The 15,485-nt window shown below is 49.0% G+C and overlaps 1 protein-coding gene across 6 annotated transcripts in view; it reads left to right on the plus strand.

Moving 5' to 3' along the window:
- The window catches only part of KIDINS220 (kinase D interacting substrate 220), a 101,779-nt gene that overhangs the window by 69,166 nt on the left and 17,128 nt on the right, over positions 1 to 15,485 (plus strand). For 2 of the 6 annotated variants that reach the window (XM_008249999.5, XM_008250000.5), the window contains exons 23-26: positions 9,096 to 9,274; positions 10,307 to 10,530; positions 12,949 to 13,062; positions 13,742 to 13,798. In XM_008249999.5, the coding sequence (XP_008248221.3) occupies positions 9,096 to 9,274; positions 10,307 to 10,530; positions 12,949 to 13,062; positions 13,742 to 13,798 (574 nt within the window). The remainder of the gene's footprint in view (positions 1 to 9,095; positions 9,275 to 10,306; positions 10,531 to 12,948; positions 13,063 to 13,741; positions 13,799 to 15,485) is intronic. The other 4 variants (XM_008250001.5, XM_051833310.3, XM_008250002.5 and 1 more) reach the window with 2 other exon arrangements.

The following is a 15,485-nucleotide window of genomic DNA, read 5'->3' on the forward strand; positions in this document are numbered from 1 at the left end:
TCTCCTGTCTGCTGGCTCATTGGCAGGGAGCTGGATCGGAAGTGGAGCAGCCGGGACTTGAACCGGAGCTCATATGGGGTGCCTGCACTGCCGGAGACCACTTAAACCCACCTCAGTTCTCTCCCCTCCTCTCCCCTCCCCTCCCCTCCTCTCCCCTCCCCTCCTCTCCCCTCCCCTCCCCTCCCCTCCTCTCCTCTCCTCTTCCCTCCTCTCCCCTCCTTTCCCCTCCCCTCCCCTCCTCTCTTCTCCTTGCCTCTCCCCTCCCCTCCCCTGCCCCCTCCCCTCCCCTCCTCTCCCCTCTCCCCTCCCCTCCCCTCCTCTCCTCTCCTCTCCTCTCCCCTGCCCTCCCCTGCCCTCCCCTCCTCTCCTCTCCTCTCCTCTCCTCTCCTCTCCTCTCCTCTCCTCTCCTCTCCTCTCTTCCTTCCTTTCTCTCTCTCTTTCTCACCCTCTCTTTTTCTCTTTCTTTCTCTCTCTCTTTCCTTCTCTCTCTCTCTTTCTCTCTCTCTCCCCCTCCCTCCTTCCCTCCCTCCCTCCCTTCCTTCCTTTGTTTCTTTCTTATATTTCATTTATTTATTTTAGAGGTAGAGTTATAGAAAGTGAGAGGGAGAGACAGAAAGGTCTTCCTTCCATTGGTTCACTCTCCAAATGTCTGCAATGGCCAGAGCTGCGCCAGTCTGAAGCCAGGAGCCAGGAGCTTCTTCCCAGTCTCCCATGCGGGTGCAGGGGCCCCAGGACTTGGCCCATCTTCTGCTGCTTTCCCAGGCCACAGCAGAGAGCTGGATTGGAAGTGGAGCAGCCGGGACTAGAACTGGTGCCCATATAGGTTGCAGTGCTGCAGGTGGAGGATTAACCTACTGCGCCATGGTGCTGGTCCCCTCGTTTCTTTTTGAGTGCGAATGCTTTTATGTCAAGTGATTAAGTGCTTTTGAAAAATTATTACAGGGGCCGGTGCTGTGGCGTAGTGGATAAAGCTGCAGCATGCAGTGAGAGCATCCCGTATGGGCGCCGGTTTGAGACCCGGCTGCTCCACTTCCCATCCAGCTCCCTGCTAATGTGACTGGGAAGCAGTGGAGGATGGCCCAAGTGCTTGGGCCCCTGCACCCACTTGGGAGACCCAGAGAAGCTCCTGGCTCCTGGCTTCAGCGTGGCCTAATCTTGGCTGTTGTGGCCATTTGGGGAGTGAACCAGCAGGTGGAAGATAAACCAGTCTCTCTCTCTGCCTCTCCCTCTCTCTAACTGTGCCTTTCAAATAAAGAAATGTTTAGAAAAGATTATTACAAATATAACTATTTTGTTATCATAAAATTGCCCTCTATTGTTTCTATTTTTTTTTCATTTCTCTTAAAGATTTCTTTTATTTATTTAAATGAGAGTTACAGAGAGAAGTAGAGATACAGAGAGAGATCTTCCATCTGCTGATGCACTCCCCAAATGGCCGCAGTGCCAGAGCCGAGCTGATCTGAAGCCAGGAGCTTCAGCCACATCTCCCACATGGTGCAGGGGCCCAGGCACTTGGGCCATCCTCCACTGCTTTCCCAGGAGCATTAGCAACAAGCTGGATCAGAGTGGAGCAGCTGGGATTTGAACTGGCACCCATATGGGATGCAGGCACTGTAGGCTGGGGCACCTACTGTGCCACAACACCCCCCCGCCATTTCTAGTCCTAGTTTACTTTTCAGTTGTTAATCATATTTGTTATGTATGCACAAAGCAAGAAGCAAGAACAACAGAAATACATGGCCAGAGTGGTGCCAGCAGTGCTGACCTAGCGTCACATGGAGCCGAGGGAGCCGCCTCACGGGGAAGGGTGGGTGCACAGTGGTGCCCCTGCTGCCAGGGCCACGCTCCTGTGTTAGCGGTCGAGGGTCCTGGAAGCTGAACTGCAGGGAGACAAGCTGTGGGGTGATGATGGCAGCTGAGTTTGCATACTGGGCCCTTGCATCCTTCAAACTGCACACCTACATGTTTCCTCGGTTTTACAGCAAAGTAGTCTTGGGCCTGATTGCTTTGGCCAAACAGATCACCTTGGTGGTCTACACTTCTCACAGAGAGGGACTTTTGAAAAATGTAGACTAGACTCTTCTAGTGAGTAAACATAAAATTATTTAGCTCCATAAACAATTTCTGTGTCAATTTAGATAGATACTTCTGTGGCTTGTGTTTTTTTAACCCTAATTAGACCATCCTTAAACACATAAGAGCATATAAATGAAATACATTAAATACTTGGAAATGTCTTTTTTTAAAAAATATTTTTGTTGTTTAAGTGAGAGTTACAGAGAGAAGGAGAGAGAGAGAGGTCTTCCATCTGCTGGTTCACTCCCCAGTTGGCCACAACGCCAGAGCTGAGCTAGTCAGGAGCCAGGAGCTTCTTCCCGGTCTCCCACACAGGTGCAGGGGCCCAAGCACTTGGGTCATCTTCCGCTGCTTTCCCAGGCCATAGTAGAGGGCTGGATCAGAAGAGGAGCAGCCGGGATACGAACTGGGGCCCATATGAGATGCCAGCGCCCCAAGTAGAGGCTTAGCCCACTGTGCCATAGTGCCAGCCCCAGAAATGTCTTTTTTAAAACCAGAAACAACTCCACTTGACGGCTTGTCATGATTATACGTTCGGCTGCAGAGTGCACAAGTGCTTTGTGGTTTCCTGATGTGGTTACTGAACACGGAGTATGGGAAATGCAGATACACTGCTGTAGGCTTTGAAAAGTGAGCGTTAGAGAGCTGCTGACCCAGAGCTAGCGGGCGGCACTGTGGGGTAGTGGGTAAGGCTGCCTCCTGCGAGTCTGGCATCCCAGACGGGCACCGGCTCGTGTCCCTGCTCTCTGCTTCCAATCCAGCTCCCTGCTAATGGCCCGGGGAAGAGCCCCTGGCTCCTGGCTTCAGTCTGGTCCAACACTGGCTATTGTGGCCATCTGGGGAGTGAACCAGTGAAGGAAGACCTCTCTGTCCATCTGTCTCTCCCTCTCTTTGTAACTCTGACTTTCAAATAAATAAAATGACATCTTAAAAAATCTAGCAACAGGAAGGAAATAAGGTTTAAGGTGGACATAAATAAAATAGAGCATAGACTAACATAGAAGCAATGAAACTAAAGTTGTTTCTCTGGAAAGATCAACAAGACTGGAGAGTCTAACGTGGAAGTCCCGCTTGGTGTTGGAGCCAAAGCCAAAGATGCGCCACTGCCAGGCTGAGGTCTGCCTTTAAGGACTGGTAGAGGCAGAGAGGCACTTTATAATCAGTAGATTTTTCTCAAGTGCTTTTTCCAGTATGTTTGGAACCTGGGAAATTAGGATTTTAACTCAGGGAATGGATGGAACAGGAAAACCCACAGCTTTGTACAGATTAGACTCGATAAACCATTACTACTCTTCCTGCCCTTGCATTTCATGTTGGGATGGTAATACGTGAACACCTCAAATGCCCCTCTGGGGTTTGGTAGGAAGGGCCACGCTGGAGGTGCTGTGTAAACACATGCATGGAGAAGGTGCTGTGGGGCAGCCTTTGAGCTACCTGAGGGACCCACGTGGCGTGTTGGAGGTTTGGGATTGAGTTGCACCTCTGTTTCTGATGGGCGCTCTGGGGGGCAGCAGGTGGTGGCTCAAGGACTTGGGTCCCTGCCACCCCCAAGGGAGACCCAGATGGAGTTCGTGGTGCAGGCTTTGACTTGGTCCACTCCAGCTGTCATACACATTTGGGGAGTGAACCAATAGATGAAAGTGTGTACGCTTTCTCTCTCTCTCTCTCTCTCTCTCTCTCTGCATTTCCAATAAATACAAATAAATACAAAGCTTACAAAAGCACACAGGTGCAGTCGTTGATGTAGTAGACAGCTGTGACCAAAACCGAGTCGGCATTTCCAAATCCGAGTTGTTTCCATAGTAGAGGGAGAAGAGCTGGGACATCGTGGTGGTGGTGCCTGCGAACCAGGAGGTCGTGGAACAGGCTCCGGCTCCCGCAGGGATGGCCCTTTCTCTTGGTTACCTGCGCTGAAGGCAGCCATGACCTTAGCAAGCAGACTCTGCCTTCATGGAGCAGTGGGATGGGAGCTGAAATACGGAAGAGCGGACAGCCGCCCATCATCCCGATCTGGAACGAAAGCTACACCGCGTGTCCCTGTGGAAGCAGGTGTCTCCACACCACAGAGGTTGCAACTGTGATTTGTGGCATGGTCTGAAATAACTGCAACGTTTGTACTAAATATTCATAAGCTCTTAGAAGGGTAAATCATCTTTATTGAGCCAGATAGTTGTCTGTTCTGTATAACATAAAATATACTTTGTTTGCCTTCTTATGTTAAGGTCTGTATATTTTATTTGTATGGAATTCTTTTTCAAATAGTTATGTTAAAGAATTATTCTTGTTGGTGGGGAGGATCTTCCTATTTTTAAATTAGTGGTTGCGTGTTATATAAACATTAAGAATATCTCCCCCATGAGTTCTCGATGAACACACTCAGTAGGGCAGGCTAGGAATGTCATGTGGGTAATGTGGTCTTCAAGTGCTTAACTGCCCACGTTATATTGAGCTGCTTTCTTTAAAACTTTTGGTTGTAGGCAGAGATGAGACCATTATCTTAGTAATCAACTTCTTAGATTTATCTATAGCTGCCATGTTATAGTGTAGTTAAAGTTGTTAGGTATATGCAGCCTGTGAGGTGGCTACATAGGACAGACTGTAAGGTTTTCATGGTATGTATGCATATGCATGCAGGCTCAGGGAGCTGGTTTGCCCAAGGTCTAGGTGAGTGACTGGGAACAGGGCTCAGGTGCGACTTCTGGACAGGAGGCTGGCTTCCTGAGCTACACCACATATTCCTGAAACTGCCACCAGTGTCAACACCAAAAATCCAGCTCTGAAATAAATTAAAAAAAAAAAAAAAGGCAGAGTTACACAGAGAGAAGGAGAGACTGAGGGAGAGAGCCCACCGTCTGCTGGTTCTCTTCCCAGATGGCGTCAGTGGTGTCAGGCTGACCCAGGAGCCTGGGACTCCAGCCTGGGTGGCAGCGGTCCAGGTACTTGGGCATCTTCCACTGCTTTCCCAGGCGGAGTAGCAGGAAGCTGGAATGGAGTGAAGCGGCTGCGACGGGAACTGGCGCCTACATGGGTGCTGGCGTCGTAGGCAGCAGCTCACCCTGCTGTGCCACAGTGCGGCCCTAAGTAATCACGGTCTGTTCAAAATAACGTCTGTGAGTGTCCCCCCAGCAGCAGAGGTAACTAACAACAGGCGGTGGAAACAGTCCTGGGGGGTTATATGTGCTTAAAGAAAAAGTCACCTTAGAGGGAATTTTAAAAAATCTATTTTGGGGAAAAACACGGACAAATTCTTCACTAGACTGACAAAAACAGAAGACGTTAATGATTAAAATCAGAAAATGGGGACACTACTAGCAAACTTCCAGAGATAATAAATGTTACAAGAGAATACTCCACTGGTACAGAAAAGACACTTGATAACTTCCACTATCAAAGCGTTCAGAAAACCAGGGCTAGGAGGGCTTACTGAGCAGGTTACAGAGCATTTCTGGAAACCCCCACTGACGTCCTAGCCAACGGGGCACGACTTGGCATCCCTGCTCCAAGACAGGAACAGGGGAACGTGCCTGAGCTGTGCGCCGAAGGTGCCTGGCCCCAGCACAGTGGGCTCAGGGGGATGATTAGATTGAGGGGGTCGTTAGGGTGGTGTCCTTGTGAGAGGAGACCAGGGTCCCGCTGTCCTCCTCGGCCACGCGAGGGGGGACACAGTAAGGTCTGCAGTGCGAGAGGGGCCTTCACCAAAACCCGGACGTCGGTATCCCGGTCGTGGGCCTCAGCCCGCAGGGCCACGAGAAGCAGCGGCCTGTTCACTCCACCAGTTTACGGCGTTCTGTTCCTGCCGACTGAGGCTCCCACGCTGGCCACTGCTGTCCGTGCTGTACTGGAAGCTCTGGGCAGCGCAGTTAGACAAGAAAAGCAAAGGATTCAAACCGAATAGGAAGTAGTAAAGCTGTCTCTAATCCCAGATGACGTGATTATGTCTGTAGAAAATTCCAAGGAACCCACAAGAAAGCTGCTGGAGCTACTATGTTCAGCAACATTTTCAAGGTGTAATACCAACACAGAGAAAAAACTCAATTGTGTTTCTGTACAGCAGCAGTGAACAATCGGAAAGGAAATTAAGGCAGTTCTATTTACAGGAATTACCTAAAACACAAAATACCCAAGAATAAATATGGCCAAGGGGCTGCAGACACATTCACTGAAAGCTGCTAACCACTGCCAGCGAAAGATTAGAGAAGACCTGAGCAAGTGGGAAGCCATTCTGCTCATGGATAAGAAGACTGAATGTTAGGATGTAAATACTGACCAAAGTGATCTACACATCTGGTGCGGTCTCTGTCAGAATTCCACACAACACAGAAGGAGATCCTCAAATTCATATGAAATTGCAAGGTAACTCAAATAACCAAAACAGTCTTGAAAGAGAACAGCAGAAGTGGAGAGCCCACACATCCTGATTTCAAAACTTACTACAGAATGGAAGTCGTCAGAAACAGCGTGGCAGTGGCATAAGGCCAGGCATAGACTAATGGAGTGGAATTAAGAGTCTAGAAATAAACCCATATATCTCTGGCTAGTGGTGTTTTGACAAGGAATGTGAAGTCCACTTGATGGGGAAAAAACAGCTGGATGCCCCCATCCCTGATAGAGTGAGACTGGACCCCTGCCTCACACCGTGTGTGAAAAATTAAGTCAAAATGCATCGGCCTGTTTTAGTTTCTCAATATCAGGAAGGCTAATTAAAGTAAAAATTATTTCATTTTAAACAAATGAACACACTTTGTATGTAGGTTATTTGCTTACCAAGTCTGTATTGGACAGCCGTGTTGTGATGGTGTTCTGTGCTGGGGACTGGAGGAACAGTGGTGAACAGAACCGGAGTTGATCCCAGTGCCAGTGGAATTACGGTCTAGAGGGCGAGACAGACATTGAGAATATCGTTACACTAACGAATGTAGAATTCCAAGTGTGATTTGGTGTGTGTGCGCCGGGGACTTGTGATGAGGAGCGTGAGCTGGTCTCCCTGAAGGGGGGGAGGGGTTGCACTGAGTACCCAGGATGGGCAGAGAATGATGCAGACACACAAGGGAAGCCAGTAGTTAGCTCCTGGGGTACTGGGGGGGGGGGGCGGGGGGGCGGGGGGGCGGGGTGGGGCCGGGGGCTGTCTTTCCAGGGATAGTTGTGGGCATACAAATGATTTTCACTTTATCTGTTCTCACCCACTCTTGGGCTACAGTATCAGTGACTGTTTTCTGACTGTGTGTTCCTTCTGCCTCCTAGAATCCCTCAAGTGTTCTTGCATGGAGCACGTTTAATATAGGCATTCACTGGTAGAGAGTATTTGAGTCTACCAGAAGTTAAATTTATTTTATGGTTTAAAATTCTAAGGTATTTAAGAGTTTCCGTTTTAAATCTTTAAAGAACATTTATCTTGACTTTAAACCTCCGACTAAATAATAAATGCCATCAGATAAAATATAAATAAATAAATATGCTCTAAGAACTACTTCTTAAGTTATGCTATAAGAATTGCTTATATTTTAATTTAAACTAGAAATTTTTGAAATGTAAAGCCTCATTTTGAATGGAAGTAATATGAACAGTTTATGTAATTTCTGCCAGGGAATTAATATGAGCTTTCTTTAAACCCCTGTCATTTATAATCAAGGTGCTTTTAACTTAGTTGATGTTGGCATTAACAAATACTGCTAGATTCATGGTATAGAAAGAAATCTCATCGAAACTTACTGGGAGCTGCTTGATGCCTGAGGTTTTGTAGTGCTTTCTATGGGCTGTGCCGCTGCTGGTAACTTTAATTCATACTAGAAATTTAAATTCACCCCTAACCGAAAAGTAAAGTTACTTAAATTCTGTACATGCTAACCTTTGGAAAAATAGCTGAAAAATGAAGGCCCATATGATGTTGCTGGCCCCCTGCCAACAGCTTATCATTTAGATCAATCTCTCCTTGAGCCCACGAGGTGAACGCCCTGAGCTGCAAAGGTCAGCAGACACCCAGCCTGGGCGGCGGCTGGCTGTGGCTGGTGACCAGCGGCGCTGTCTGTCGCGTGGATGCTTACGCAGAGCTGCTGTTAGCATTTCCTTAGTTTGTTTCATGTGACTCGTCAGCTGTGTGTTTTATCTACATCTCTGGGCCCTCTTTTTTTTTTTTTTTTAAATATTTATTTGAAAGGCAGAGTTACAGAGAGGCAGAGGGAGGGAGAGAGAGAGGGAGAGAGAGAGAGAGAGAGAAAGAATATGAATCTTCCGTTTGCTGGTTTACTCCCAAATGGCCGCAACGGCCGGAGCTGAGCTGATCTGAAGCCAGGAGCCAGGAGCTTCCTCTGAGTCTCCCATGTGGATGCAGGGGCCCAAGGACTTGGGGCATCTGCTGCTGCCCTCCCAGGCTACAGCAGAGAGCTGGATAGGAAGTGGAGCAGCTGGGACTTGAACTGGTGGTCACCTGGGATGCTGGCACTGCAGGTGGCGGCTTTACCCACTATGCCACAACACTAGCCCATCTGGGCCCTCTTAATGTTTTGTGTTAATCCTGAAAGAGATTAGCTTTTTAGCTGTGTAAGCTCTGATACTGCTTAAAAATTTATTTATTTGAGAGGTTGAGTTGCAGATGGAGGGAGAGAAAGAGAGAGAGCGAGCTTCCACCCCTGGTTCACTCCCCAATGGCAGCAGTGGCTGGAGCTGAAGCCAGGAACCAGGAGCTGCTGGCAGATCTCCCACACGGGAGCAGGGCCCAGCACTTGGGCCGCCTTCTACCACCTGCCCTCCCAGGCCGCAGCGGAGAGCTGGATCACAGCAGGAGCAGCCAGGTCACTCACAAGTGTCAGCGGCCAAAGGCAGCGCAATCCTGGCCCTACTTGCTTTAACGCAGGAGTTTTATCTATACCACTTCTTTGGTTTCTTTTCCTTAGAAAAGATTTCTAGAATGAGAGCAAGGTGTATATTGTGTTGCTTGTATAAATGACATAATTTAAGCTACCTGCAGAATTCGTCTTTTCAAAATGGTGACATTAATGACCTTTCTTGGTTATTCCATGAAGAATATCAAAGAATATCCCAACAACTAAAGATGTGGAGCCGCTCCTTGAAATTGATGGGGATATAAGAAATTTTGAAGTGTTTTTGTCTTCGAGGACGCCGGTTCTTGTGGCACGAGATGTAAAAACCTTCTTGCCGTGCACTGTAAACCTTGACCCCAAACTACGGGAAATTATCGCAGGTGAGTATGTGTGGCCCATTTAGTTCTTCTCCTTAAAGTCCTCAGAAGGTTGCCCTTTTCTAACTCAGCATGTAAGTTTCTCCTCCATGAAAACCGGGAACTATGGACCAAGGCACCTCACAGGCAAATAAATGACTGAGGACTAGGAGTCTTGGCCTCCCCTTGGTGCTGCTCAGAAAATGCTATTTGTTGAACTCGCTGTGTTACGCTCTTGCTTCCCAGTCCCCAGACCTTGACTTTGGAGTCAAGACTTGAGGGTATCACTCCCTCGTAACGTTCTTCTTACCAGTCTTCTGTTCTTAACCGAGGACTCTCTCCATGGGAGTAACAAAATCTTTAGATTATTTTTTTTAAAAAGGTTTACTTATTTATTTTTATTTTAAAAATATTTTAATTTATTTATTTGAGAGAGTTACAGACAATGAGAGGGAGAGACAGAGAAAAAGGTCTTCCATCCGCCGGTTGAGCCCCCAAATGACCGCACCAATCTGAAGCCAGGAGCCAGGTGCTTCTTCCTAGTCTCCCATGCGGGTGCAGGGGCCCAAGGACTTGGGCCATCTTCTACTGCTTTCCCAGGCCCCAGCAGAGAGCTGGATCGGAAGTGGAGCAGCTGGGATTTGAACCGGCGCCCATATGGGATGCTGGCACTGTAGGTGGTGGCTTTACCTGCTACGCCACAGTGCCAGCCCCTGCGGCATCTCGCTGTGGTGTCGACGAGTATGAGATATTAATAGTTGGTAGGACTTTCTGAATCATCAGAATTGTTAGACTATCAGAAATAACAGACGCCTCTCAAGCCAGAAAAAACATTAGCAGTTCTGATGGCTGACGGGAAGCGTGCCGTGGCGGTGGCCATGGCTTTCCTCCAGGGCCCTTGGGACGTTGGAGTCCCCTGTCCAGTTAGCGCGGGTGGGGTGCTCCGCAGTCGGAGGCCCTGTTTCTGCGCGGTGATTGAAGCTGGAAGTAGTGCTGTGCTGACTTCCTGTGTCCTCTTTCTTTTGCCTCCTGCGACGACGTGACTGAACGGCTCAGACGTCCGCGCGGCCAGAGAGCAGATCAACATAGGAGGGCTCGCGTACCCGCCGCTCCCCCTCCACGAGGCTGCGGCGCGGGCGCCCTCGGGGTACAGCCAGCCCCCCTCCGTGTGCTCCTCCGCCTCCTTCAGCGGGCCCTTCGCGGGCGGGGTCGTGTCGCCGCAGCCCCACAGCAGCTACTTCAGCGGCATGACGGGCCCCCAGCACCCCTTCTACAACAGGGTAAGGGGCGCGTTCCCTCAGTCCCGACGCGCGGCTCGAGTTCCTGCTGCCGCTTTGAAGTCGCATTTTTGGTTTGAAATGGGAAGAATGTACTCATTCCAGATCTCAGAGTCTGCACGTTAGAGATGGTGTTTGCTTTTACTTGCTATCTTGCTAAGAAAGCGAACTCCGTGGTAAGCAGTGACCGCCCTCTTTCAGGAGTCTGTTTCTGTGTGAGTAAGTGTCCTTTAGTTCTGTCTGGTACAGGATTTTACATGGACATTTGCAGTAATGATAAACTTCAGTTCCTACAGCAGTGCAGTGCAGTATTTATGCACTTAATATGATTTGTGTCATTTAGACGTGAGATAATGAAGGGAAAACACTGCTGGTGGTAATCAGCTGTCATTACCAGTCAGCATCATGGTAGCTCCTTTTTAGAATTTTATTTCAAGTTATCTTCAGGCAGCCGTAATTGTTTGTTTAATACAAACATGACAATTTTCCTTTTTTTAAAGATTTTTTTAAAAGCAGAGTGAGAGAGAGAGATCTTCCATCTGCTGGTTCCCTCCCCAGATGGCCACAGTGACTGGGTCTGGGCCAAGCTGAAACCAGGAAGCAGGAGCTCCTCTCTGATTTCCCACATGGGTGACCAGACACTTGGGCGTCCTCTGCTGCCTCTCCAGGCGCGCTAGCAGCAAGCTGGATCGGAAGGGGAGCAGCCAGGACTCAAACCAGTGCTCTGCTGGGTCACGGTGCCAGCCCCAAACGTTCAAGTTTTCTAAATGAAAAGATGAGAGCCCTTTAGTCACCAGGGGTACTCAGGTCCTACTGGGCGTAGGCCAAGGCTAGCATTTTCTCTGGGTAAGAGGAGCGTGGATCCTAATGTTAACTTTTTGCGGCTGTGCTGAGACCCATTGCGGTTTCTCGTTTCTTTTGTCACCCTCTTCAGTCCATTCAGGGAAACACAGGGGTCGGTGTTCACAGAGCCACCTGCCTGCCTGCCTGCCTGCCTCCTCAGTGTCCTTTGAACTGGGAAGAGAGAGAAGTAGAGTGTAAATGTGGCAAAGACAAACTTCTGAGTTAAAGTGAATTTCCCGGTTCTGGAAAATGCTGACCATGTTGGCAGTAGGTGCAGCAGTCACAGAGCCCCGCTGTGACTCCATGGGGCTCCCCGAGACGGCTCTCCAAGGACGTACATCTGTGTGGTGGGCAGTGGGAAGTGCAGGCCTAAAACCTACTGTTATCCTACCCAACATGGCTCATAGATGCCAGTGGAAGTTTTGAACCAAGAAGTTTATTAAAAAACAACCACCAAATGTACCAAACTCTCTAGGCTGAGATTTACGTTCACCGATTTCATGAATGAAATGACCGTGCCTTCACAGTGCTTCGCCAGTTTAAAACTCTTCAGAATTTTCTTTGGTTTTTAGGTGTAGTGATTTTTTTTCTGTAAGTATTTGAGGTTTTGGGTCTTAAAGCAGAATCATTCTCTCAAGTTGTAAGAATGCTGGGAGCTGCTGCCTCAGTGTGGTGAAGCGTAGTAAGTTTTTAAAATTATTTTTGGTGCTTCCCTTCCCCTTTTTGTTTTCAAGATTTATCTATTCAAAAAGCAGAATGAGAGAGAGAGAGAGAGAGAGAGAGAAAGTGAGGGATTTCATAGAGAAGAAGTGAGGCGTTCCATTGCTCAGATGGAGCTGGGCCAGCCTGAAGCCAGGAGCCAGGAACTCTAGGTCAGGGGCCAGAGTATCTTAGCTCTGCCCTGCCGCCCCAGAGGCATGAGCCAGGGGCCAGACTGGCAGTGGGGTAGCCCGGGCTGAGGCTGGCGCTCTAGTATGGGATGCAGGTGTCCGGGGCTGTGGCTTAGCTTGCACAGCTTCGTGAAGCTTAATCTTTCCCTGATAGAACTGGCACCTCCTGTCTATATGAATCTGGTTACAAATAAATGCTATGGTTTGAAATGTACATAACCAATAGTTATTCACATGTTAGTAACTCTAGGACATAGGGTGTAGACCAGCTCCAGGAGCTTAGAGAACACTATGCCTGGCGTCCACACCAGCGTGTCCACACGCTCTAGACTTCTTTGGGGGGAGGAGGTTGCACATTATTTCAGCTCAGTTTTGCTGCGGAAAAGTGTTCAAGGACCTCAGTGTACTCTCCGCAAAGAGTGAGCACGTGCAGTGTAAGAGAGACTTGTGTCAGTTGTAAGGTGTGAAACTTCAGTTTCTTTGTTTGAAAACGCTTACGTTAACGAACAGCATAAGAACGTAAGTAGTGTGTGTTAAGTTGGGGTATGGAGTAGAGCATGAGGGAGGCCCTCGCTGTTCCCACCTGCATTACAGTCTGGGAGTCATGTTTGGCTTCATTTGATGAGTCTCATTATACTTTGATTTCTGCGATTGTTCATGCCCTGTTTTGTTGCGTGTTTTTCCATAGCCATTCTTTGCCCCATACCTTTACACGCCAAGGTACTGCCCTGGCGGTTCCCAACATCTCATCTCACGCTCATCAGTAAAAGCGAATTTGCCCAGAGATCAGAACAATGGCCTAGTAAGTATATAAAGGGGTAACTAACTCATGAATCTCGTGATAAACGTAGATAGTGTTCCAAGTTTGATTCTTTCCTTTCCGTAGTAAGAGTGCAACTGATTTTATAAATAGTTTTAAGCTATGACTAACATAAACTGTTTTTTATTATCTTTTCTGGTAAATATCTGTGGAAGGAAAATGATAACAGTCTCGTTGGTTACACGTTGAGTTTCCTAGAACCAGAGAGTTCTGGCTTGTAATATAATGTTTGTTACCAAAACTTTTAACACTAAACCTTTACATCTGTCAGTTTCTAATATCATTTAAAGAATGTACATGTATGGTATCTGTGTATATGTAATATGTATGTTAGCATCATGGTGCAAAAAAATACAGGATGTGTAATGGCACAGCTGAAAGAGGAGGAGGAGAATTCTCCAGGTGCACTACTGACACTAATCCACAGCAGACACATCTGTGCCTAAAACAGCTGGGACTCCTGATGATAACTTAGCTCAGCCTCACTTGAGAAAGGAGTCCCTGCTAATGTACTTGTATCGGTTAGGGGTAAAGTGTCATCTGCCCTGCTGTTGAAATCAGCCTGGTGGAGGGGAGCCTGCCAGCAGGCACCGGGGTGGTCGTTGCTGTCCCTGCTCTCCTGCCCGCCCCCCTCACCACACTCTCTGTTCTGTGTTGCTAGGAGGCTATCAAGGAGGACGCTGCCGAGGGGCTGTGTGCGCCCGCAGCCCCCTCGCGGGTAATGGAGCCTCTGGTGGTGTGGAGCCGCCTCGCCTCGCTTGGCTTGGCTGTGGTGACGCAGCTCGCTAACTCCGCTTTTGCGCTGTGGTGGGCAGCTAGCCTGGAGTAGTGGGTGCTGATGGTCCAGTTCCTGATTAACTCGACGCTAACGTTTCACGTTGCCCTCGCATTTCTTCCTGCTTTCCCTCCTTCTCAGTGACGTGAGGTGGGGTCTGTTTACATTTTCCAATAAGGGAGGGGCTTTCCAGCACCGCGGGCGTGTCCGCTTGCTGGTCGTTCCGTAGTGGTCAGCGCCGTGTGCCACTGGCGGTTCTGATGAAGCCTGTGGCTGGTTACAACTGCAGAGTGTTTTTGCAAATATCCCAAATCACCCTTGAGACTACAAGAAGACGTTAGGAGCTAGCGAGGGTGGACCGGAACAGCGCCCTCAGCGGCTCCTTCCGAAGCTGGCTGTCTGGCTGGTGCAGCCTGCGTGCCAGTCTCAGTGCGGGCCCACTTCCTGTTGTCCTGTATTTGTTCAGATAAAGTCATTCTGTAACACTCAGGGAGACGGGCGGGGAGGGGCGCCAGTCTCCTGGGCGACCTCCTGCGGTTCTCTGGGAGAGCCCTCTGGAGGAGCGGGGCCACCCGCCCTGAGACCTGGTCCGGGTGCGGCTGTGGTCCGCTGCAAGCACTTTTTCCAAGGCTGGAGGAACAGTGTTTCTTTTCCCCGCAGCCGAGCGAGCGAGCGGAGAGCTCCGCCGGTGCCTTGTGACAGCGGCCCGTTGGCCGGCAGCCCTGGGCATGGCGTCTGGGGTAGCGCAGGGAGCAGCGTGGCAGCCCTGCCCCGGGTTGGGTTAAGGCTGCAGGGGCTGTCGTTCTCTGAGTCCGTCTGTCTCAGCCTTGCCTGCACAGCCTAAGACAGCCGTATTAAGCCGACTTAATTGTGCAGCATTTCAGGCTCCTGACAGCCAGCGTGCTGTTCACTTTGAGTGCATAAGGGTTTTAGAGATGAAGCTCTCGCTTCGCATGAACAGGAGCCAGTCCGTGAGTGACCACATGGAAGCAGGCGGGCTCACCCAGGGCGTTTCTGTCCGCACCGCTGGGGGAGCTGACAGCGGTTTCCTGACCACGCCGCTCCCGTTGGCAGGAGACCTGGACAGGACGCTTCAAGATGCCGAGGCAGGAAGTCGGTGCTGTAGGCTTTGTCTAGCTGTGGGCTCGGGACAGGGTCCCTGTCAGCTCTCAGGGCCTTCGCAGTCACTGTAGTTGCCGGGAACAGGATTCACACTTCTACACGTGTTTCAGGAGTGGATTTATTATTCTGCTTGCACTTTTTAAATTTCCAGCCTATGTTTTCTTTTTCTTAAATTATACTGAGAAACTACATTCATTTCCTACTTGGAAGTCCTTGTGGCCAACTTCAACTCAACAAAACTTTTTCCAAAACAGCTACTTTTAACTAAATTGCTTGGGATATTTCCACGGAAACGATATTATAGTAATGTTACCATTTAAATCCTAGAGTACAGTTAATAGTGAAAAAATGACAAAATCATGTTTATTGCTATTGTTTAGTATGTGGTTTTTAATTTTATTTATTTTTAAAAAGATTTATTTATTTGAAAGACAGAGTTACAGAGCAAGAGGGAGAAACAGAGAGAGAGAGAGAGAATCAACCTTCCACCTGCTGGTTCACTCCTCCA

This window comes from Oryctolagus cuniculus, chromosome 2 (genome assembly GCF_051225735.1).
Source record: "Oryctolagus cuniculus isolate XC-2025 breed Fujian yellow rabbit chromosome 2, ASM5122573v1, whole genome shotgun sequence".
Classification (NCBI taxonomy): domain Eukaryota; kingdom Metazoa; phylum Chordata; class Mammalia; order Lagomorpha; family Leporidae; genus Oryctolagus; species Oryctolagus cuniculus.